At 37.4% G+C, this 26,489-nt stretch overlaps 1 protein-coding gene across 4 annotated transcripts in view; it reads right to left on the bottom strand.

Annotated features, from left to right (window-relative positions):
- Positions 1-26,489, bottom strand: part of CNOT4 (CCR4-NOT transcription complex subunit 4) — a 76,253-nt gene that overhangs the window by 14,530 nt on the left and 35,234 nt on the right. For 2 of the 4 annotated variants that reach the window (XM_064702167.1, XM_064702168.1), the window contains exons 3-11: positions 20,758-20,955; positions 17,998-18,084; positions 17,384-17,485; positions 16,563-16,688; positions 11,900-12,024; positions 7,809-7,964; positions 5,176-5,233; positions 4,470-4,719; positions 2,121-2,618 (exon numbers count right to left, since the gene is read on the bottom strand). In XM_064702167.1, coding sequence (XP_064558237.1) covers positions 2,121-2,618; positions 4,470-4,719; positions 5,176-5,233; positions 7,809-7,964; positions 11,900-12,024; positions 16,563-16,688; positions 17,384-17,485; positions 17,998-18,084; positions 20,758-20,955 — 1,600 coding nt within the window. The remainder of the gene's footprint in view (positions 1-2,120; positions 2,619-4,469; positions 4,720-5,175; positions 5,234-7,808; positions 7,965-11,899; positions 12,025-16,562; positions 16,689-17,383; positions 17,486-17,997; positions 18,085-20,757; positions 20,956-26,489) is intronic. The other 2 variants (XM_064702166.1, XM_064702169.1) reach the window with 1 other exon arrangement.

Genomic DNA, 26,489 nt, shown 5'->3' with positions numbered 1-26,489 from the left:
AGGAATTATTTTTTTCAAACAGAAAATAGAGATTCATTGAGAGACCTGTACTCTAGATGCACATAAAAAAAAAACCAAACAAACAACAACAAAACTGGAAACTATCAAGTCAGCACACAAGACGAGCTATGAGGTCATCTCCTGACTTGCAAATTATCTGTACTTCTGAAGCAGTTAGAGCACTAAAATAAATATAAATAATATAAGCTCATAAGCTCATAACCCAGCAAACTAAACCAGAACTGAGACTTCAGCTGATTTCTGGCAGCAGGAAAAGGAGTAATCCATCCTTGTGCAAAATATCCTTTTTTCAAGACATATCAAAGCTGACGTGTATCAGCTGAGAAGTGTTTGCACTGCAGCAACTGCTATCTAACTGTCAGCCAGTCAACTAACAATATTTTCTATAACAACAGATTAAAACCAACACAAAACTTTCCATGGTTACCACAGCAGATGTTTATTGTGGTTTTAGCACGATATTTGCCAAAAATATTTTTGGATTAACTGGTTGTAGCAGTTGCATACAAAAAAAGGACATACATATCAATTTTGCGACCTTAAAACATATGGGGAAAGCACATGGCCTGGGCTGGGCATCAACCAGTACCATACAACATGCTTTTCAGAAGTTGAAAAAAAGATCTACAAGTCTCCTACAAACACAAAAAGTTCCACTTTCAAACTGCTAACTAAAATTAAAATAAGGCAATACTTCTGCAAACCTGAAGTCAACCTGAACAGATCTTTTTCAACACTAAAGGATTTTTCTGGTTCCCCAGGTTATAAGATAGTCTTGTTACTGACCCCTCAAAGTAACAGTTTTTACAACTGACTGGTAGAGTTGAAAAGTGATGTCCTGTTGTTTTTCTGAAAGTTGTATGTAATTTAGGGGAAAGGGAGCAACAGTGCAGCTATGGATGCTGTACTTTGTTACTCCATGCCAGAAACAACTTTTTTTGCGTAACCAATATCAGTTGTTTCAGGCTTAAAACTTTGCTGTTGTCAGTGTAAAGAGTTTTGAGTTACTTGCCCTAGTAGTATGGACCATGTTCATACTTGAATCAGCCTAAAGACCCTTCAACAGTACAGTAGCTGCAAAAAAACCTTCAAAGACGACAAAGTACAGCAAAGTAACTTCTTGCACTAGAGCTCAAAAAAAACCACTAACTTCTTCCTAGGTCACTTTCCTATAGTAAAGCTAGTACTTCTAAAACCCATGAAAAGAAAATAATACTGGCAACATCTCCAGGGGAAGTTTTCTCCACCTCAAGGCTACAAAGAGCTAACAGACTTTCTACCTGCAGTTCATTATTCATGTAATACAATTTTTTCCCTTGTTACAAGAAAAGAATTTGTTTGGGACAAGCTAAATTGGAAGTATGGAAGAACTTCAAACCCCAGAAGTAAATTTTTAATCAAGACAATTATTGTTACAATTAGCTCCTTAGTTGTTATGCTTGATGCAGGAGCCTATTAATCCACTCAGGGCAGCCTAAACTGGCCTGACTTCACATTTACTTTTCTCCAACATCAAGGCCCTCAGAATCAGGACGAATCCTCTTACACACATTGCAAGCACCCATTCAGTCAAGATTAGCATAATATTAAGGCCATCTGAAGTACAGAAATGAACAGCACTAAATGTTTTACTGTGCAGGCACTCAGTTATGTGCAAGAGGGAATGACCCAGCCAAGACATCTGCCACAAATTACCATTGTTACAATTTTTTGCACGACTTTAAGAACTCTGGTCAACACCTGCATGCCAACATGAAAGTCACAATGCACTTCCAGGGCCTACTCTTATGTAAAGCCAGTGTGGCAAGACCGAAGAACCAAAATACCAATCTGCTTTGGCACAAAATTAAGCGGGCACATAATACTCCACCTTCCTTATAAAGCTCAACATTTACAAGGCTAAATATCCAGTTAGTTTTTTTTTTTTTAATACAAAGGACCTATTTAAAACAATATTCCTCCATCTGTTCATAACCTAGTACAACAGTCAAGAGATAACAGTCTACTGCTTGTTGCTGGCTATTTCCTTTTCCTGTTCTGACTCAGAGAAGCTGAGAGCACAAATTAAGTCATATTCACCGTTGTCCCTATTCACCTACCTGATATAGGGATCCCTCCCAGACCTGTGCTGTGTTGTGGTGGGAGATTCAAGTCCAAGAAATTACTATTTGAGGTGGGATTTGCTGTGTGGTTCAAGTGCATGATGCTATTGCGTGGGAAGGCCATCCAAGGATAGCGAGCTGCTTGGCCTGGAAAACTGAAGGAGTTGTAAACTGCTCGATGCTGTTGAAACTGTGGAAACCTCTGTGGCATGACTGGAAAGGTGCTACTGAGAGAGTTGGCATTTGTGGGTGCAGCAGGATGCAGGAATCCAGAACCTGGCCCTTTGGCAGTTGTAGTGTGTGGGGTAGGGTTCTGAAGAGATGTGGGCGAAAGGGAAGGTTGGTCTTGGACTGACAGTTCCTTCTCAATCAGGTCTGCTAAGGCTTTGCGGGTGATGTCAAAGGGATCAAACCCTAAGTCGTCCTCTTGCTGTTTGGAGGAACCAAACCCAAAAGCTGCTTGCCAGTCTGTGGAGGAGGATACTGGTATAGTTTCTGTTGGAGAAGAAAGGAACAGGATTTAGAACAAGAATTAGAAATCATTTTTCCATATAAAAGCTTCAGCCTGTGTATCTGACCGTCGTCTTTTATCTTCCATATAATACTACTTTATATGTTCCCCAAAGATACCTTATTCATCAGCTTAGAATGCCATATACAGATCAAACTATCATAGACTTCTACTAAAGGTGAAGTGCTAGAAGTAGTAAATAACACTTTTACTGCACAGCTGCACTGCTAATGAACCATGGGAAAACCTTATCCAGAAAGCATTTTCAAGAATAGTCCCAAGCAGAAAGAAATCAGTGACCACTTGCTTAGAACCTTCTATACCCCATACGACTTCATGGAAGTGTGAACAAGCAGAGCATAATAAAGAAGGTCTTTACTAAGTTCAGTATTTTGCTTTCACCAGTAATGCTGTGCAAAAAAGATAAGCAGGATGTTCGTCCTCAAAAGGAAGAACCTCAGAGCAGTAATTCAAAAAACAAAACTGAAACCAACAAACAAAACCCACAAAAAAATCCCCTACTGTCTACCGTTATGAAGAGAAACAAGTCAAATTTTTGAGGAGATGATAAAATAAAAAAAGGGAACTGCATTACAAGATACTGTTAAATATTTTGAGGCAGTGTTGCAATAAGTTATCAGAACTTGTCCTCATTTTCAGTTACTACTTCTTTTCATGATTGTGTAAAGTTTGTTATTCAGATTCAGTGAATTCTGGTCTATCTTTGCAATATTTTTCCTCAAAATTGTGGTCAAGCAACCTGCTAAGTACAGGGTAGCATCACTTGCAACATAAACTCCCTCTGCTGGTAAGGACCTGGTGTGCTGCTCTAAGAAGGTTCAGTATCCTCTCAGAGAAGAAATCAACAGTTCTATTTTCACTCTAAAATCTATGATAAAGAGTTGCTACACCAACAAGAACTTGTCCTTTGCATCCTTATTTAAACCACAACCATACACTTTATATTAACTATGATCTCTACTACCTGGAAATTATCTCTCACTGCTACTTAATCCTCACAAAACTGGTACATCAAGTGCCTTAGCAGAAAGGAATTTCGTTGGTAATAAATATTGTTTACAAACAGAATTATGATATCCAGGAGCAAGATAAACATCAAAAGATGACTAATCACTAAGTAAACTAACTATATAATATTATTTACATTCAATTTTTTACTGATATTGTTTTATTTCATTTCGTAACAATTCTCTCAGAGTTATCTGTGAGCTCCTCAATACTGTTAACTATTCCCAAGGCTATATAACTACAACTAAAGCAATGTTTTGCGCATATGACAAGGTATTTCATAGCAGAGTACCTGAAAAATACAGCTATCTGATGAAATTAAACATAACTTGTCTGAATTTATAGAATCTCACCTCAAAGCGAAAGATGAGACACCTTCAGATAACTATGCAGAATACTAAGAAAATTCTACACAACAGCTTTTGATATTAGAATTACAGGTTATCACATCAAAATATATTGATACCATGTATTTTCCCCACTCTCAATAAAAATCTGTAACACTAAATATTAAAGCATACATGTCACATCCTATGCATGTTGCTAAGAAAAACTAAAGTAAGCACTCTGATAATTTAGCCATGCAGCTTGAAAGCTCTGCAAAATTTCTTTAAGAAGAAATCCTTAGGTCACTGCAATTCATCTGCAGTTAAGTGACAAATTTAACCATTTGTAAGGAGGGAAAACACAGCATAAGAACAAGTCCTAGAGTTTCAGGTTCTACAGTTTTAAGCTCTGCACAACTCTGCAAGTTTTAAGCAGCTGCAAGAGCAAGCAGCACGCAGCCATGTAAGCTGTGGATGTACCTGATGTGAAGAGGCTCTGTGGTTCTGGTGCTGTGGGCCAGTCACTCGAAGTCTGTGGAGAGCTGGGGAATGGAGGAAGCCCACTGGGGATGGGGTTTGGGTGCCGGAAGTTGTCAGAGAAGAGTGACTGTGATTCTGTTACAGCCCCTTCAAAAGGAGACCGTGCACTGTGATTAGATGAACTGATGGGTATAACTGGATTGGGTTTTGTTAAACCAGGTGGTGGTGAAGGTGTGTCACTGTTTGTTATCTACAAGCAAGAGAGAAAGAGAAAAATTAGAACGTGAGTTGATGTATAAAAATATTCTTCACTAACTCAGATGAAGTTTCCTCAAAACTCCTGGCCACAATTAGGTTTGCTAATATATATCTCAGCACAAGGTCAAACAAAAAAATCAACTTAGCAACAGCATTTTTAAATTTTGTTTAAAATCATCACAAAATAAACTAGAGTGCAAAAAGACCTCTAAATTCATTGAGTCCAACCTATGACTAAACACCACCTTGTCAACTAGATCACGGCACTAAGTGCCACATATGTCTTTTCTTAAACACCTCCAGAGACAGAGACTCCATCACCTCCCAGGACAGCCTATTCCAATGGCCAATTATGAGACGCTTCAGAGAACACACGCTTCTCCAACTGGCAAGTTGCATTGAGTCCTCACGCCCACTTACTTTCAGAGCACTTATCTTTGTGTCTTACCTGCTGAGAGCTGTCACCATTTCCTATACTGAGGGAATCTGAAGGTTTATCGATAGGGCTGCAAAAGTGGGAGGGAAAAAGACAGTAAGAGACTCAAGTATTTAACATGAAAAATAAACATTTGCTTTTGTAGTGGAAGAAAAGCCTTAAAATTACAACAAAAATTAAAAAGCAGGGATCAAGAAGGTAAAAAGTGCACTTATTTTTTGAGACTGCTTTTTTAATCATAAGCATTCCAATAACTTATCATTTACTGTAGTACTTCTTTTCATCACTCTCCATTCTGCTTGTTGACTGCCTTAAGGAACAAAATTAAAGTTTTGAACATGTCCATAGCAGCTCTATGCCATACAAAACCCTAGAAGTTTATATGATGACAGTATTTTGTAACAGTCAGTTCCAGCTACGATACTACTGTAAAGAAACTGGAAAAGATCTATTTTCCAAACACACAAGTTTTCAGTTTCCATACAATTCCTAAATAAATCTGGGACAGATAAAACATTAAAGTAACAATTTAGTCTTGGTGGCAAGTTAAGCTTTCCACCAGCCTTTAAGACTGAGGTCTGAGATGACAGAAGGGGAAAAAACATAGCATAAAAACCTGCCAAAAATAAGGATAATATAAGATACAGCAGAAAACCACCTCAGAAAGCCATTCACTACAAATTATTGTGACTTGGCTGAAATGGCACATCTCAGGATTCAAGATTCTAACAGGCATCTGTGAGTTGCCTCAATAAATCTCAATACCGCACTAATGAAATGGTGTTATTGAAGTTCACACTAAAATCTATGCTTTGCAACTTCAAGGTACTCTCATTTTTATCTACCCATGAGAAAAGATGCACAAGCATCAGGCTCCACAGGCCAATACAAAGATTCTACAAACAAGCATCAGAAGTAAGAACATGAATTTCAGTTCCACTAAGAGGCCACAACCTGATACAAGTCAAATTACAGCCGTGATGTTGAAAAATGTATGTAACAATTTCTTTTAACTGGGTGCAGACTTCAGATTCTAGACACACCTTGTTTTCAAACAGCCTTTGGTGCTGCTAACTTTAATTACTGCATACAGCCTTATAGCAAGGTCAACTATTTGTAAGATTTCTTCTACTTGTAATTTTTCCCCTCACGCCAAAATGAGTAATCGAAACTCAGCAGAATTCTCCACTCTAAAAGACACTGTAAGAGTAATCATCAACACCTTTTTTTGTGAAAAAAAGACAACTGATTGAGTCAGTATCTCAAACAGATAAATTAAGCTGAAATACTTATGACTATAAAGTATAAATAACTGCGCTACTCCAGTGAAGATTTACAAATCCTCTCTGCTTGGTGATCCAACAGCATGAATAAAGCTCTTCCAATTGAAACACACTGCTTTTGGTTAGTAATTTCTAAATTGCTATAGTACAGAAATCTGCTGTAGACTCTTCATTACACAATCAACTCTGATTGAAGAGCTGATATTCCAGTCAAATTCCTTTCCTGCAGTGCTAACATTCACCATACTGCACTTTAAAAAGCTATGAGTAAGACAACTTTTACTGACAATCTAAATGATGAAAATGTCTATTATACTTGAACCTGCCTAAGGAGCTTTTATTTGCAAGACAGACTTCTAGTCCTCAGGAATGAATAAGGCTCATTATCTATTGACTACAATATTTTTATTTACATTAAATACATTATTTTCAGGAAAAAAAAATAAATGCACATGACTACTGAGATGCAATTCCAAGGCTCTCTGCTCCTCAAGGGGACTGCTATTTAGCCTAACAAGAAGGTACCACTTCCAACAACGCTCTCCATTTTAATGCATTGGTTCAATATTGATTTAAAATGAAGACTGGCTACCTAATCAGCAGCACCACTGTTTGAAATATTAGGGTTTACCTTGCTTTTTTCCCACCCAACCTCTCAATGAGCCTAATGTTTATTATGGACCCTAAAGGGGTCCATAAAAAACAAACCAGCATGACTACAGACTAGGACTGTAACTACTAGTGATGCATAAGGTAGAAGAGGACACCAGTTCTACTCAAGAAGGACATGAAAAAAAAATTGGCTGGCAATAAGAGATGATTGTAAGCAGATGAATTACTTCCTCTACACAAAGAAGCCTCAGTTCAACCTGCTGCCCTGTTGTCCCTCTGAGTGGTAATTGGGGAGCCCTTTCCTCTGTGTTGTGTTTCTGGAACACATCACTGGAAGGAAATTAGGTATTTTAGCCCTAACATTTAACTTCCCTCTACTGAAGCTTTTCCAAGTGACAAACTTCCTAATGTACAGCAAATGGCATATTATTTTTGTGGAAGCCTCTGTATGGAAAAAAAGGAAGGACTCAGCTCAGACTGGGACTGTGCAGCTGTACAAGCTGATGATCCCCTGGGCATTCTGCTCCCCTCAGCCATTACCTGTATTGTCACTAACTTCGTGTTAGGGTTCTCCTGCACAGTGTGCCAATCAGACTTTTTAACACGGGCTATACTAAGCCCAGTTTTTTTGTGACCTGATCAGGATTTGTATCCAGCTCTCCAACCAGAGAGACTGAAGAATCATTCCCTCCACACCAATCAGTGAGAGAGAAAGCAAGCTGTCTGAAGTACAAAAGGCAGCACAATTACCCGAAATCTGAGTCTGCACCATCTGGAGTCATGTGTTCTGGGTCTGTGCCATTTTCTAATATAGGAGGCGTTTTCCTGTGTTCCATTGTTAAACCGTTGGCCGATTTACTTGAACTCTGTAATGATGGCCAGGCATCTTTGTTATTACTGTTGGGTCTGGAAAAAGGCAAGAGTAAAATAAAAAAAAAAATAGAAGAGTTCAAGTTATGAAGAAAGTGTTTTAAAAATTGTAAACACTGGGGAAATAAATCTTTGTGCCAGACAATCCATAAGAATAGATTTATCTGGTTATTATTTTTCAGATTTTAAAAGGTGATGACATAAAAAATTAGTGGGATAGGGTAGAGAGAAAACCAGAGGGAATTCTGTTTTCTTTCCTGAATAGATAGCTGCTTTGCCAATCCCAAAGTCCAAACTTGCCCGTTTGAGGAAGAGGAAAAAATGTAAATAAAAATGAAAAATGCCATCAATAGTTCAAGTGTCCAGACCTCTGTATACCTCATTCAGAATTACTTGCTTTAGCCCATAACTATTTTTAAGTTCTGTAAGTCATGAGCTAAGTCATACTTTTTTTTAATATATGTTTTATATTCCAGGTCCTATCACACCTGGCCATAACAGATGAAGTTTTATGTTTCACACCTACAGAGGAGTCCACAGCTTTACTAACAGACCAAGAGATCAAGTTACTGCTTCCTTAATTTCTAGTTTAAAACCATAATTAATTCCCTTTTATAAAGTAATATTAAATTACATTTGAGAGTGCCCATTAGAACTGAAAAAAGTTCAAGAGAGGACTCAAAGTCCAAATTTTTGCTGTAAATAGTTACATTCTGTACAAATTTAAGCAAAATGGAATATAGTCTACAACCAAATGGATTCAAATACAGTGTTGTCTGTCAACCCTGCAATCTTATTATAAAATATCTTCTTTTGTGTTCTCAAGTTCTTCTACGTTACCTGTAGCTTTCCATTTGCTTCTATGAGGAGCTGGTTTTAGTGTCCAAGTCCTGTCTTCTTAATAAAGCAGCTTTCACCAAAAAATATTTTAATATCTATGCCCTTCCTGATGCACTCCTACGTTGGTATATTTCTATTACATGGTCCAACACTTTACATTTTTAGGTCAACTTACTAATTTCACAGTCAGAATCTGGAAATTTCACTAACTGCTTATAGCAACACAAATGCTTTCTACTCAGATAAAATTAGTAGCTCCTCTCAAATCTCAGTATTTTAAGATTTGCTATTCTGTATCCATCTGTTCTCAGCTACATATACAATATGTACACAGATGAGTACCTTGACCTGATCTACAGATCTCATCTTGGCTTTGCTCACATCTGGACTAAGTTAGAGCTAATGAGTTGATCAGATACAGAACATCAGGGAATGAAGAGACAGCAGCAGCATATCTGTCATTTAATAGTGTCATTGTACAAAAATGAATTGAAATCTGGATTATGAAAATTGTCAATCCATTTATTTCAAATAACCAAATTTATGTTCACTACAGTGCAAAGCCATCTCTACACCAAAACAAACTTTAAAATGCCAGTTAAAAGTCAGTTTTGCATCCAAGGAAAAAGGGAAAGAGAAACAAATTAGTGTGTATTTTGAGGTGGGGGGTTTTGTGTGTGGGGTTTTTTTGTTTTAGTTAAGTTCAGGCTGCATGTCTCTGCAGGGCTGTTCTCTAAAAGATCAGTATGTGCTTAATAGTTGGTTGTTCCTGTAGCATAAGAAAACACTCATTTCAGCTCTTCAGAAAAATGTCATCAAGGAAATAAAAAAAGCTTGATCTGTCTTAAATGTGGAGTACATCTCCAATTTTAAGAGAACAGAGTCACCACAACTATCAAGTAACATAGCAGGAGATGAGTACACAGAGTGGCCCTAGGGGATTTTAACAGTTGTCTTCAACAGGAAGAAAAGGTCTGCAAGCAGGACCTTTCATATTAAAACAATTTTAGAAAAACACTTAAAAGTTTAACAAACTCTTTTCTACTACTGGATGTTTCTAATTAAGTATCTACTACTTAGAGCTCAACTTCTGTTCCATTCTGTTATGAAACAGAAATTCTGCACCCCAGAAACACAAGAACCAGTTTGCAGTTGTCAGAGGTTGTGACAAACTGCTAGAAATATGAATATCCTATCAATGAATCCTACAAAAACAATCCTACAAGAAGCCAATTGGGTAGACACTGTGAAAGAACAATGTGCATTCATTCACCAGTGCAAAAGCAACGACAAAACATGTCCAAATCCCAGCTGCAGGAAATTCACTTTGCAACCCTAAAGGTGGTACCTAAGCATTAGCAAAGAACAGAGTCCAAGCTGTGATTATGCTGTTCAACTGACAAGAGAAATTACCTCCAGAAATTACCACTTGCTGCCTTTAAAGTAACATGCCATTTTCTCTGTAAGTGCTAAATGTTAGCATCACAGACTGGCCAAGCTCCAACTCCTAATTGCTGCCTAAAGGCATAAAAGTTTGCTGCAGTTTCAGATAGTGCATTCTTCCCACACTGGTATAATTTATTTTGCTGGGATCTAATCAGGTTTCAAATTAAAATTAGTTCAGATTTCAAACTTGAAATCATCAATACCCAAGTTCAAGAAGTGGTGTATTTGTTTTGCTTGCTGCACTTTACCTTTGAAGTCAATATTGAACCAGTGCCTGAGAAACAGGGAGCAGCTCTGTCCTTAAGGAAAAAGATCCCTCTGGAGCCCTGACCACTTGCAGTCAAAGTGCATATGAAACTGCCTCCAGAAATTAAAAGAAAGAAAATAGTCCCAGTATACCAGCTGGAATACCAGTTCTCAGAATTGTGTTCTGCTCACTCAAGACCCATTGACAGTATTTTAGATACAGTACCAACTGTCTTGCTTAGAGGGCTGTGCAGTGATGCTGCCACTGGCAAACTATTGTCTGAAAAACACAGTAGTCCATGAACTGGCACACAACAAAAACCCTAAATACAAGGTCAAGGTTCATATGAAGTGCAATCTAACTTTCACCTTCTGCTCTGCCCATCTCCTTTATCAAACTCCTACAAAAAGGAGTGGAAAAATTGTCAACAGTTTTTTTTCTTTATCTTACATATGACATTTGAATGAATAATTAAGGACTGGTAACCTCAGACTTTCATTTATCTTTGTGTGACTACATGCTCATATAGACAGTTATCTTTTCATAACTTACTGAACAAACTACATCAACAGAATGTTATTTTAGCAAGGCATAACAAGTTATATCTGCAGTTACAACATAGTCAAAAATATACAGACTACACTATAAATCATGATGCAAAAGAAATATTAAGCTTATAAGATAGCTTAGTTATAAAAATACAGACTGCATTCACAATGACACCAATCATACCAAGAAAGTACACATCTGGTCTTTAAAAAATGCATTTGGTTTTACAAATATAAACCACAAAGGTCTTCTTTCAGAATACCTTGTTCTGAACTACCGATCCAAATGCAAAACACATTTCTTTCTGAAGATACACGCTCTGTTGTAGAACAAAGTGGTGCATGTGTCCTGGTTCTGGCCAGCACAAGGTTAATTTTTGCAGTGGCCAGGAATGGGCATGGCTAGGACAATTCCACACGACCTTAAGTAATTTTCTGGAGAAGGGCTTTCTTCTGGGTCAGCATGGCCTAGCAGAGGTCGTGTCAGTACTGCTGGGGGCTTCTGTGGGGTGAGCAATCACTTGTGAATCATTGGACTCTTTCTTGTACCCGCTGTCATTTGTACTGTTGCTGTTACTGTTTTCTTATCTCACTGCTGTTTCCAGTAAATTGTTCTGATTTTTACCTTCTGTGCCTCCAATTCTCCTCTCCTGCCTGGTACAGGGCATGGCAAGGGGAGGAATGTGGGGCAGCTTCAGAGGGAACATTCTAAATTGGAGAATATCACTCCTAAACAATATGTCTCTCCAGAGAACACCTATCAGATTTTATCATGTAGTAGGTACTACAAACAGGAGGCAATTTGGGGCATGAAATAGGAATAAAAGCTTCCTTTGGAATAACCAGAGAGAATAACCAGGCAGTCCAGCACCAGTACTTACGCATCGTACCTCTGCAGTGCTGTCACTTTGTTCTTGTTCTTGTCAACTGTACCCGTAGATAATTGGAGAAAGTTGGGGTTTAGTTTGTATAATTCTTGCAGTAGTTTCTGTTCATATTCCTGGTGCTTACCCGCCTAAGGAAAGAGAAACTCACAATGAATGAATACTGGTATAATATATAAGTTTATAGTTATAATTTTAAAATATATATAATATGCCCATATATATGTCCCAAAGCTTACTATTTTAGCCTTTACAACTTATCAGCTCACTCCTGCCAAACTCAAAACATTCCTTCTCACTCTCAGCACAGATGTAACCTCAACAGCTCTAAATCTTGCCTAAAAATCACCTATTTGTACTATTTTTATTTTTTTGAGACTTCTAAATGAGAAAAGCACTGACAACCTTATTAGAACTTGCTCCTCAGTTCTAATCAAGAGCTTCACAAATATACCATAAAAATCACAAACAGTGACATTTCCAAGGCAGTCTGCATTTCATATTCCAACCATACTAAGCTTTTCAGAAGATGGGAAGGAACAAAGAGTTCCTTGGAAACAAAAAGTTCTTTTGAAATGAAAGCAATTTTATATTAGCTTAATAAAACAGTAGAGGTGTATGACATGACAAACAGCATATTCTAAGCAATAACTGATAAATCATTCTTTTTTGTAACTGAAATATTGAAATACTTTTTCAGCTAATTGAATCCATTGAGAACAATTCCTTGCTTTCAGAAATTGTGGAGGTCCAATTCAACTCCAGAGTACTAGAATATGGCAAGTGAAGGAAAAGAGTGTTTTTCAGTCTAGCTTGCAGATAACATTCTGTGGCTTAATACAAAAAACAAAACCAGCAAAATCTACTCCTACCCCCAACACTTAGAGTAACATCTGAAATTCAATATGAGCGTTCATGATTTTCATACATTGCTACAACATTCCAACCTAAGAATTACTATTTGCAAGTTAAGTTTTATTATGAGTTGAATCAAGATACAAAATAAAACAGTGAATTTGTAATTGTCAGTAGCTTTTCTCTACCCTTTCCAGATACTAGAAGATGCCCTCTAGCAAAGGAAACAAGTGCCAAGATTTATGGTCAGGTCTTCTGAACCTTAAGTCTGAAACATCAAATTTATCATCTTCAGTATTGATTAAGAAGCTCTCGCACTACCTGTACATATAAAATTTAATTCTCTTTAACATTAATTAAATCCTTACTATTTTGCTGGAACAAGAATGGAATTAATGTACAGTCAGTGTGCACGTACCCTAGAAAAATTTTACAACCTAAAAGAAAAATATAACTTGGTTTTTTTTAAACTACATTCCCTTATGGATGCCTGTAGAAGGCCAACTGCGTATCTCACTGGAATACTTCAGGTCAAACCCTATCAATGAGTCCATTCTTTTGCTACTTAATCCTCCAATTCTCCATTACTGACTGATCCTGAATATGTCCTTATGTAGTCAACTTACAAACCCCTTAAGAAGGATTGAAACATCTGGTGTATGCATCATCTTACCCACTTGGTCAGTGTCTACACCCAAGCTGCTCCCTAAAGTAGGAAAAAGTGTGGTTCTACAGTATGGCTCACCTAAATGCAAACCTTGAGATATTCTGCACCTGGAAATGCTTCTTTCACCATCCACTATGACTGTAGCAACTAAGCTGATGCACAGATTTGCACAATTAACAATCTGCAAATCTTAAGCAGATGAGTAAGAAGCAACCTCTCTGGATCTCTCAATTTGCTTCAGTGACTAAAGACTGAATATCACAGCCAGGTACATCAGTGGTCAGTCTTATGTTCATTTATTTGCCACACAAATGCAAGAAAGAAACAAGATTAAAATCCTATATAGAAGCTTGTAGTAATTGTATTTTATTTATAGCACACAACCCAGAGGCCAAACTTGGCATTTCCAACCCACCTAATATTCCCAACTTCACTTTCCTAGACTTTCTGGAGTTCTACCAATTCTTTTTATCACTATGTTTAGATCTATTAATTATTTAACCAAGAATACAAATCATCCATTGTCAGTTTTTTTCAAAAAATACAGAGTCAAAGTCTGAAACAATGAACATTCAATCTCATTAAATGGATCTGGAAATTCACTGACACACAAACGCAGAAAGGCTGGCACACCAAAAGAACAATGTACTTAGCAGGTATATAATTTCCAATTACTCTTAAGAAAGCAATATGAAATTCAATAAAAGTTTAAGCAATATAACAAGGAACAGGGAAGGAAGAGTCATGTAAGTCACCAAGATGATGTAAAATCCACTCAAGACTTCTGAAGAAACTCACACATGAAAATGAAATCCTGACCAAGGTACATAGCCTATCAGTTTTAACTAGCAGTCAGGCCTGCTAGCTAAAATTGATATCAACAATCAACAGGATTGACAGTTTGCCACTGACTTCTACAAAAAGGGCTGTAGAAAAGACTCTGTGAACTACAGGCTGCTAAGTAAACCTCCATCCTTCCAAAGATTACAAGATGATAATAATAACAATAACAATAATTTTTAAAAATAGAAGTTCATGGATAAACACAAACCACTGGGATTGAATCTAAGTATCTTTTATAAAGGGAAACCCTGATTCACTAACATGCACAGAGTCAGTAAACATAAATAGAGAAGCTCCACAAAACTTTGAAAGAAGACATTTTTGATAAGGTTTCACATCAGCTATTTATTAATCTGCCATGGAAGAGAGCAACATAGAAAGACTGAATTGAAGATGGTTCCAAGTATAACTCTTAGGGGGCAGAAGCAAGCAATGAGGACTGATGACTGGCATCAGTTCTATGCAACACCATCAGCATGCATGAGAAAGGACTTAAAAGCAAGTTCTCTGCTGACAATATCAAGATTTTTGGGTAATAAACTGCCACGTTGATAATGAGGAGCTTCAAAGGAAACCCAGCGAAATCAGTAAATAAGCAAATGGTGGCAAAGAAGCTTCACCAAGGACATGTCAGGTGACACAAGAAGGGAAAAGCAGCTTAAACCATAGTAACCCACTCCTGATCTCTGAACTAGCTGCTACAGTCCAGAAAAAAAAGATGCTGAGGTTACTGCCAACAGAGCTCTGAAACTGTTAGTTGATTATGCACTAGCCACAAAAGATGTGCTGGGCATCACTAAGAAGGCCACTTCAAATAAACTAAAACAAAAGGAAAAAAATCATGTATCACACTACATACAACACATTGAAAACTGATAAATTACACTTGGCTTCCCCCACATCATGCATCTGAGCTCTCCATCTCAAGGAAGACACAGCTAGAAAATATAGAGAAGGGCAATAGACACTGCAGAAATGGAGCAACTGCTTTAAAATTTTAAAAGACCAGAAACTATGATTTGGAGAGAAAACTGGGAGAGACTAGATCAAGTTCTGCCATATCAGAAAGGCAATGAATCAGGTGAATAAGGGGTTTTGCTTTCAGCAAGCACTATGAAGCTAAGGTTAACGGAAAGTCGACAAAACGAACTAGTTCCCAGTTCAACACAGGCAAAAGAAAGCACTTTACAAAACAGCTAGTGAACTTCTGGGGCTTGCTGCCACAAGGGACTAAAGAGTTGGCAGTATCCACAGGTTCAAAATATATGAAAAAAATTCATGGCCGACAGGGCTATAAAAAACTAAAAAGACTAGATGGGAACATACTCCCAAACATGCATACCTAACAGATCTAGGTGGTGGGAGAAATACAGGAAAACATACAGGGAAGGTGGCCTAGTTTGTCTTGAATTTTTCCTTCTACTGCCATTATCTGCTGAAATCCTCAGAAATAATTTGTGGGAAGTATTTAATAGGTATGGACATTCTTCTTTATTCTCCAGCTTACATCAGCCTAACATATAAAGAAAATTCTACTAGAACAAAAATTGTGCTGGCACTAAGGGTGGGGACACTCTGCTCAGGAACAGACCACATGCAAAAATGACAGCATGGATGCAAAGTTGGCATACTTGAGTTTAACAGCTTTACCACACCTCATGTAGAAGGATGGAGACAGACCAGAAATGGTCTGCTCCAAATGTACTACATTAGAGACAGTAAAGCTATCCATTTACTTGGCTCCCTACTCTAGACAATAAGCATTTTGATGTCGAGATAGTAAAAAAAAAATCCCAGCATCATTTTTTATGTGCTATCGTAGTAACCCTCAACATTTTATTTGTAAATGGTTTCTAAATGCTTCACACGCTAGGAGGGTTATTGGGCTTCAGACAGCATGGTCAGTCACAGCACAACAGTCAATCCATGATAACTGTCCACACACCAATTTTACAATAAAACCCAGATCTTAACTAACTTCATTCACAGAGATCAAAAATGACACTACCTTTAGTATGAAAAAAGGGAAAGTAGTTAGCTCAGGTTGTCTGAATTCCAGGCTAAGAGTTTATCTCCATCTTTTTGCCTTATGAACACTCACTGGGACTTCTCAGACTTTAAGAACAGCATACAATGAAAATACTAGAGCTAACTGTTCTTTGCAATATCCTGGTTAATCACCTTTTGGATTTCAAAATTCATCACTGCCATAACATTCAGCAACACATGACACATATTACACTAAATCATAAATAGTATGACATATGTGGCACGTTTCATGCGTTTCCCATTCACTATACTTACCTGCATTTCTTCTTTTGTGAAACTGGCTGCTTCATCACCTAGCTCATGTAGATACATGCAGTCTGGTTTTGGACACTGCATATTTTTTAGAAAATAACTGCAATATTTTGTTGTACCTAATGATGCCTGAAGGAAAAAAAAATACTGGAGGTTAAGAATGCTTTTAGCCATATAAGATAAAGTTATATCTAAAAAATTACCTCAATATTTGAAATTCCACCATAATGCATTTTTGATGCAGATGGAATAAAAAGTCCATGTTGTAAGAAACATATATATTCCTGAGGATTAGATAATTGGATGAAAATAAAAATGCATCCTAATCTAAATAAATGCCTACGTAAGAGCCTCAGTAAATATTTGCATAATCATAAGGAGACATGTAAGCAGGGTCAGGAAATGAATAGTAACTAGATTTGGTATAGCCACCAATTTGGCCAAATCAGCCCGAAGACCTGTTTACACAGACACCAAAAGGAAAAAAACCTTTGATTTCCCAGGGAGCTTTTGAGAGGTGTGGTGTGCAGACTACAGAAACATTCTATAAAAGCAAACAGTGGGTTTTCACACTGTACTATTATACTATACAACAAAAAAGCCACCATGAGCACGGACAGGAGGTCCATATGTTTGCCTCAAACTTTGTTTCAAGAAGTTATCTGCTAACCCACCAAAACACTGCCAGCTGGACGCTCACTGAACTTCTATTTTGAGATTAATACCAGGAAAAGAAGTCAAAAGCCAACACAAACAAAATTGTATGGCAATCCCTGATATTAATGTTCTAGAACACATATGCAAGAGCATTTAAATGTTCCCACCTTAAGTGTTCTGCCGTCTACCACCACGTTATTGACGCACTGTATGGCTCTGAGGGCATCTTCTGACCGGATGTAGGTTACATATGCACTGGCACTTGGACCCTAGGAAGAAAACACACACTATTTACTTGTTTTTCTTTCCCCAAACAGATCTGATCATTAAGCCACCTTTCTAGCCCATCACTTAAATTGGTATATCAAGGGCTTGATGTTTTTAACAAGAAACTGACAAAAAAGGTAGTAGCCATGAAAACTCATTTGTGATGCATAAAGAATGAAGAGAGGATATCCATCAGTATGTTGCATTAATGTTCTAAAAATACTTAAAAGACACTTTATCCCCAAAATGCAGATTAGTGACAAAATGCTATATTGCTACTTTGAAGTTTCTCATCCTGTCTCCGAATTTTCAATCTTTCTATGTTGCAAGCTTCAAAAGCCTGGTTGGAAAATGCCTCAGTAACTTAATGGTAGTTTGATTCTTGCAAGGTCTTTTTTTCTTTTTACACTCTTACCTATTGCTTAATCTGAAATAGGGAGCCCTAGAATCACTCTGCACACATGCATTCTCTAAAGGAATTAAAGTAAAAAAATTACAAAAACCTCTGACTTACCTGTGAGCCTGCATATGATGTGCTGTTATTAATGACAACTTTATGTATTTTACCAAACTTCCCAAAATATTCTGGTCGTTTCAAAACCTAGAAGAAAAGAAAGTTCAAATGGTAAACTTAAAATTCATAGAGAGGTATACTTATTCTTCTGTGAAACTGTGCAGCTAAAAGCTTTAACTAATAAAAATCAGGTCTCTCCTAGAAGAAGAGCACAAAGATTCAGATTTGTTTTCCCGCATAAAAACATGGTTACTTGCAATACAAAGTATGTTGCCATTGCAGAACTTTAATGACAAATATCCCACATTTCATGCTGTATTTTAAAAAATTCTTTCAGCACTCTGATTACTCAAATCCCACCCTAGCAAAATACATTACATTCATCATAGGAAGTTCCTGTGTACACCTGTTTTATAATTTGATTTAAAAAATAAAAATCACATTCATTCTCATTTCCAAATAACCATACACTTTAAACTTGCATTCAGCTATATTAACTACTAGGTATAAAATGCTGAATCCTGACTGCCATAGCCTACACTGAAAAAAAGGGAGTAAATCAATAGCTCAAGAAAACCTCAAGTTTTCCCAAGACCAGACTAAGTAAAGGAAGACAAAAGGAAAGTTTCTAGGGACAAGAAAAAACACTTTGGAATCAATATCACATCCGTAAAGAAAAAAAGTATTCGTCTTGCCCTTCCAGGGATCAGTTAGTACTCACACATCATGTAGGGACCCTGGGCAAATCAAGAACACCACCAGCATACTAAGCAACTCTGCTGCATAACCATTACCTGTGCACCAATGACACTGGAAATATATTTGACATTTATACCAAAAGCCATTTTTTCCCAGTTCTGTGATGGAAGAAGGTACAAAAGTACTGACTACTCAGACTGAAGATAGACAAAATAAGGGCATTTCTAGTTCTAAAAAATAACCTGAGAGGTTATAAAGGAAGATATGTTTCCTCTGCTCCATCTTCATATTAGCATTGGATAGTGCAGGTGAACTGTACTGATCCAAGAATTAAACTGCCCCTCTCCCTTCCCAAGCAGGCATCGATGCCTTCAAGAACTAACAGCATCACACTGGGAACTTCCCAAAGAACTACAGGGTATGTTGTATAGATAGCCAGGCATTCATTGGTCTCTTCTGACTGTTCTTCATTTGGTCTACATCCTCTTGAAACATACTACACCCACCCTTGAAGGCATCATTCCAGAAGAGAATGACACTCCTAAAGAAACCTCCCTTTTACCTAAGCATATTGCAGATTATACTCCTGGTACAACATGACAGCACAGCCTTCACAATTCTCCTAAGAGCACATCAACAAAAGAGGATCCACTTCACTCCACTATGATCCACAGACCTATTTCCAGAAACAGCACATAGCAGCCAAGCTCCCATTCCAAATAATCTCAATTTATGAAGGAGTTTTTTGCCTGCTAAAGTAGAAAACTTGAATATAGTATATACTTTTTTTAGCTCATTTCTCTCAGGCTTAGTTTCTTGAAGATCAAGTCACCTTGTGCTATATGCAACATTCAGTAAGTACACACTATTTTCTGGTGTGTCACTGAGAATACTGCTACCAATATGCCTACTGCAGCACATCCCCATCCCCCAAATAAACCCATTCCTAGTTACTTCAAGTATTCAGTGTAAAATTATCTGAGGTGAAAAAAAAATGAAATCAACTGTATTTACTACTATTTCTCTTAATTACAAATCCTCCATCTGGTCAAAGAAATTAAATTTCAATAATAAATTCATACTGCATTTTTCAATGGTAAAATAGCCCCAAGCCAGTGCTGACAGTTGCTTGCAAATACTTGCTGCTATATTTCAGTACTCACTGAAGTGTTATACACCAGATCAGTTTTAACTTGATTTTTTTTGTCTTCCCTTCTTATCCTTCCTTTTTTTCTCCTTCACTAAAAGCAGCTTTGCTTTTTACACTTGTTCTTTAACAGTCTAGGAAAATACAGACCACACTCTGAGACCTCAAAAACAGCCACTTCTGTTTGAGACTTCTCCAGATAATTTAGTCTGATAAAGTGAATTTAATCTGGCACTGTAATTTTAAAGACATCTATGTTACCCTCTAGTACATTTCCTCCATATTCTAATTCAAGATACTTTTATGCATTAGCACTTACTCCACTGGCCACCTGCACCTGTGACTGATGATGGAAGTAAATAAAGCATTTTAAATACAAGCAGTTTTCTAAAATGAAAACCTCATTTTTGATGATGCAGAGTAGCAGGCCAACTTTTTCTGGGGTCTTCCTCTTATTAACTTTTTCCCCATAACTTCCTAAGGACATAATCCTTATGGTTCTTCCTAGTATATACTTCCAAGGGTTGGCTTTTTTCTTCTGTCCCTACATGCTTGTGTGACACTGTGTATTAGCTGTATAGTGCCAGCAGATCCAGCCTAGGAAAAGGAATACCTGAAAAGCCCTTCTACTTATTTTTAGCTTAAAACCAAGCTCCTATCATTAAACAAAGAAGAACTTCCCCCCTTCCCCAAAAAAATAAAATCACAGAGGACCTGTACTCCCTAAGAAAGAGACAAACACTTCTTGAGGGTATTTATGGAGCAGGAAGCTAAGTTTCCTTAAGAAGTAGAGGCCTCATAGCAGCAAACCATTTCGATACAGCCTAATTTTGTATCCTTCAGAGAAACACAAGAATATTCCAATGTTCATGGCATCAAGTAAAGAGCATGATCTGCAAGTGTGAACTGCTCACCTCTGGATCTGCTAGGCGCTGAGATAGCCCTACCACGAAGACAAGGTTCTTCTGTACAACCCGTACACTGGCCAAATGTTTGCGATTCTCTGATATCTTCTGTTTCCTCTCGTTTTGTTTCTGTTTCTTTTCGTTTTTTATCCTCTGCAGCTCTTCCTGGGAGAGTGGTTTGTACACTGCTGGATCTTCTGGATATGGCTAAACATAACAAACAGCATTAAAACCAACCCATGTAAGAAACAACACTTTTGAAAACCATTAATTGCCATGTTTTAATGTAAAAATTTCTTTATTATACTGATCTGACTGTTATGGACACTCACATTATACAGGCATACTCAGTCCTTTGGGAAGGGTAAACTTCTTGCATTTACATGGAATTCTTCTGTTTATAGACATAATATTGATTTGAGCAACCAAATTCTAACCCAGCTGCCTAGTGAATTTGGTAACATCACAAGCAGCTACAACATGACAGCCAACACATCCTGTTATAATTTCACTAACAAGAGCTTAGTGTAAGCAGGATGAAAGCATGCACTTTATATTTACTTCTGATACAGATCTGGGTACTTAAAGATACTTAAATGTCTTGAGTATGTTTAAGTATTTCTGAGATAAGAAATTAAAATACAAATGTAGTTTCAGTGATCCACTAAATTCAAGACAGTAACATCATCATACTACTCAAAGTTTACATGGTTAATTTCTAGTGAGGAGACAGATTTCAACAAATTAATGACAGTATTCTTGCCATGCTTATGTACAAGTTTGAAGTTTGGTCTCTCCGTCCCTACAGGTAACTCCTCACAGATATAACAATGCATATTTTAATCTCAAAACTATGCAAGAAAAGTACAAGTATCCTCACAGTTACCAAAAAAGACTGCTCTATTCATGCTATAAAGGCACTATTTTAGCTGGGTCTTGCAGACTACAGTGTACTGTCCTCTGCCCCAGATTACTCCTCAAAGCAGTCCCGCATTCCTTACCTGCCCCAGTTTTTTCTGAAAAGTGAGGTTTCACACTGTACACAGAAAGCAATGCTAAGCACAAAAACAAGTACATAGAACATATCTCAAACAGAAAGAAGAGTTTCTAAACACCAAGAAGTAAAAAATGAGAAGAGTATAGAAGATGTGAATTAAGACAGACTTAAAGAAGCTAAGCTCAAGCTCACCAGTATGTTGAACTAAGGTCTTTGCTTGTACTACCACAACCAAAGCTTTCAGTGTGCAAATCCAACAAAAATGAATTTTACTTTTTCCTTGCTGTCCTGTCTTAAGGACAAGAGTACAAAACTAGTTGTCATACTAAATAACCTGAGAAAAATCTACAACAGATGAAAATGTTTAGGTTAAAAGCATATCTTCCTCATAGTTGCATGATGTTACTCCAAGAGCCACCAAGTGCTCAGACCTGATAGCCTTCTGAGTATATCCCCAAACAAATAAAAATCCATTCTTCAGGTTAAAGTTCAGCATTGCTATGCTACATGTAAGATATCTTCTGCAAATATGCTACAGTTGACTTGAGCAGATGGCATCTCACAGTCAAACATCAAGACCTCTGGAACATGTCTTAGTATCAGGAAGGAATTCAAATATGTAAGATACTTTAGCAGGTGTCCTTAACATGAAAACACAGTAAGGGCTCAAGTTACTCTTGAAGAACAGTCAAAACCATAACATTTCTCAAAAAGATATTCAGTATTACTCTGATTAGTTACTCAGTTAACTCAGAGTTAACACTGAATACATTATATATCTTTCAAAATGTACTTGATGAACACCAACAACCAACTAGTAAGGTCACTTGAGATTTGCTATAGCCAATTATTATCTTGTGTTTTAACACATCTACATATGAGGACTTCTAAGCTGCAGAATAATTTTACACTTAATGAGCTTCTCAAAATCTGCATTAGTAAATCACGTAACCTAAAGAAGAAAAATGTTAGGTTTTTACAGAAGAAAAAGACTACTCAGGGCAAAGAGTGAGTTATCTCAGTTATCAGTGAGTTCAGATAGGAATGGGAAGAAAAGTGCACCAGTATAACAGATATAGTTCCAAAAATATGCCTTGCCCTACATCAAGTGATGTCCTATCCACAATCCATTCTTTCAAAGATTAATTCCTACTCCACATCCCATACTACGCAAGGCAAACTTGCAAGAGTGCTGCTCTCTGGTACTGTGCAAGAAATGCATTAATGGTTTTCGGTAGATTCAGTAAGGCTCCTGAAGGTTCAAGGAAACTGCAGCAGTCTCAAAATTCATCAGCTTCTTTCTTGCCAAGTCCAGCTATATTCAGAGTATATTCACAAGTGAGTAGCAAATCAGACAGGATATTCCTTCTCTGTACAGCTATTCACTGCTGGAGGTACTGGGCATGAATCAGGAAACATCCTGGGTAGCTCAAGCATAACCCTGAACAGAACATTTCTATGTCCAAATAGTAGTTTGTATTTCTACAGGAAAGCATAAAAACCCCTAGTAGAACAACTGGGGAGCTTGAGAATCAGGGAAAGAGAAATGTCTCCATCTCAGCAGAAAGCTTGAGACTAGCAGAATAGGAGCTTCAGTCACTAAGCAGCAGCAGCAATTGGTGTCCCACCATGGATAACCACACTTGTCTGAGCAACAGAATCTTCTGAAGTTCTCACTAGATACTGTAGGGCTGTATTAAATACATGTTTTGTATGTGCATCACCCATATGACATGCTTCTAATGCTCCCAAGGAATGGAAATAGTTTGATATGCTGACTTGCAGGACCTATAAATGAATCTGCACACATCTCTTGAATCCCAAGAATAACCCTAAAACAACTGAGGGGTAGATGATTTTCCTAGCTATGTATCATCTGTGGCATAATAACTAATTAGGAGATATTGCACATTTAAAGAAGGCAGAAGGCAAATAAGTATAACATCAACATCTCAGAAACTAATTCTACAAGAAATAGTATTAGAAATAATTTTCCTTTCAAATAAAGGACAAAAACAGTCTACAAATAGGGAAATAAATAATTTCATCTTCAGAGTCATGGTTTCCCAGTGATGAAGTTCACAAACTTGGATGATGGTTTAACTACAAACAGGTGCATGCACTGCAGACTGCTGGAACAAGTGTCTGAAAGCCAAGCAAGGTGCACTGACAGCTGGTGTACTTCACAGCACCATTTGGTATGTTGTTTTTGCTGTCTAACCCTACAAATCAGAAGTAGAGAGAGGACTACACATAACAGAGCCTCTCAGGTTTTGCAACAAAAAAGTGGAAATGCTACTGACATAACTACAGCTTATTTTTTTAAAACAATATACTTGCTTAACATACTGTCTCTAATGCCTTAGCTGATAAAGGATTTGAGATCCAAACAAAGTAGCTACCTCTAGTGGTATCAGCATTGATGTACTTTCAGATGCAAGACATTAGGAGATATCAACAGCACCAATTCACTGACTAAGTTCAGCTGAAACCTCTCACTTAAGTTACACCAACGCTTTTCAGACAAAAATAATGAGGCTCCCCAAACAAGTGTGCCATCATGGAATATGACCAAATTTTCTTTACACTAAGTGCAAGGTAGACCCTACAAGAACATCACCAAAAGTCTGAATGTCTCTTGAAGTCTTTGTTTCTCTAAAGAGAGAAGGCCCTTGATGAATTCTCAGTCTTCCTGACTAATTTTGTCTTGTTTTTTCAGTTTTGTTTCCTTTCAGACTTTTTTCCCCCATTTCCCAATTGTTGAAAGCTGAGCTGTGATTTATCAGGCACTTTGCTTTTGTCATTCCCAGGTAGGTCACATTCCTTCCACAGAATGGATGCACCAGCATTTCCCACTTGTTGTCTTGCTACCAAATAGGTCCTGAAACAAGAAATGCAAAGGAAGTGAATAAGGTCTATGCACAGTATACACCATTATACTTACATTAAAAAAAAAAAAAATTCCTATCTATTTCAAAATATCAATTCTTGCACCAAACGACTCAGTTATGGGATAAAAAGCACAGGAAGAAACACTGATATTTGGAGACTGTGCTTTAAGACCAGGTGTCCTTTTACACAGAAGTAGTAGGAGAAACATGGACAAAGCATGTTCATTTCTTGATCATACATCTAAGCAGTGTGCTATTTCCCTCCATCTCTAGCACAAGGTGCTACATCTCTCATAGGAGAGATAAAGGACACTCAGTCAAGGAACTGGAGAAAAAGCCAAAGCCACACCACAGGAACAACTGTCTATCGAGTTATATTATTTGGTGGGAGAGCAAAATACTTAAGAAACATGAACAAGCTAGGTTTTTTTGTTGCTGGATTAAAAAAGTGCAGGAACTGACATTAAGGGCTAAGAGTGGCATGTTCTAATTAAGCAATTGAGACAGTATGTATTATTCACATGGCAAACAGGAGTTAGACGGCTGAATTTTATAGAAAGGATAATAGAAATACCCCTGCAAAGAAAAATCACTGGCATTACAATCAGGACCAGCAAGTCTGCTGAAAAGCAAACCAGCTTCTGGCTACAGAAATCTCTTCTGAAGACAGCATATTTTCATTCTATTTTGTCTAGTTAGCAGCTATTTCACTCACAGTTAAGAAATCAATTAACTGGAAAAAACAAGAAGCCTTGCTTGGTATCTTACAACTGCCTACACCTACAATTCTGAAGGGCATCAGGAACCCAAAGCCAGACAGTTCCATTTTTTTTGAAGTAGGTACTTTTGGAGTTTGTGAATTAAATAGAAACAATTTCTATTTCTCTAGAAATAAGGCCTTTTCAAGGCTATTTCAGAAGATTCAAATGAAGTTTATAAAGTTCTTAACACGTTAATACTAAGATGTACCAGTTTCCAACCAGCATTTGAGTTTAATTCACACTAGCACCTTACTGAAGCAAATGTTTGTGTACTACTATTATTCACAGGAGGAAACTGAAGGCAGACTAAACCAATTGACTGCAACCACATGAACATATTCTGCATGTGCAGATATTAGGTTATATAGCAGTTCAAACACACAGAAGTACTCTCTCCTGGGCAGAAAAAACCACAAGCTAACATCTTTTCAGTTAGAAGCGAATTAAAGAAGATTAAGAAGATAATGGTACATATGCAATTCACAGTTGAGATCTAATGGCATATGTGCCACCACAGCATTTAGCCAAGCTATTTTATCACAGACTTCTCCAAAATCTCCCCCAAACACTTCAACCAAAACCCCTGGACCTGAGGCTGTTCACTGCCCCTCTCCATGGAGTAGTGCTCAAATTACTGGGTAAGTCACACTGCATTCAATAACATTGACACAAATAGCAGGTTTCTGTTATGTAATTGTAAATAACAAACTCATCCTTGTTTTAATATATGTTTATCCACAGTCCATTTCACAGTAAGTATCCTTCACTGGTATACTCATCATAACAATATGGCATACCTGTTTAAACCATTGTACTCTACTATAAACTTTCCTACTAAAACTTTGTTGCTTTGCCATGTTCTGTGCTTCAGCATTTTAAGTGGCCACAATCAATGTCCACCATAGTAGCTACAAACAGAAAAATGCTCAGCTCTTTCCCCAGAAGCCCTACTATGCACAACAGGGACTACTCAGACACACTGAACACAAATACACATACCTGGTTCCTTCTGTCCAGCACACTTCAAAGGATGGCTTCTTCATTTATTTAATGCTGTAACTCCATAGCTCAAGAGGATTTATTCCCAAGATC

This window comes from Zonotrichia leucophrys, chromosome 1A, assembly GCF_028769735.1.
Source record: "Zonotrichia leucophrys gambelii isolate GWCS_2022_RI chromosome 1A, RI_Zleu_2.0, whole genome shotgun sequence".
NCBI classification, from domain to species: domain Eukaryota; kingdom Metazoa; phylum Chordata; class Aves; order Passeriformes; family Passerellidae; genus Zonotrichia; species Zonotrichia leucophrys.
This window is presented reverse-complemented; position numbering and strand designations above follow the sequence as displayed.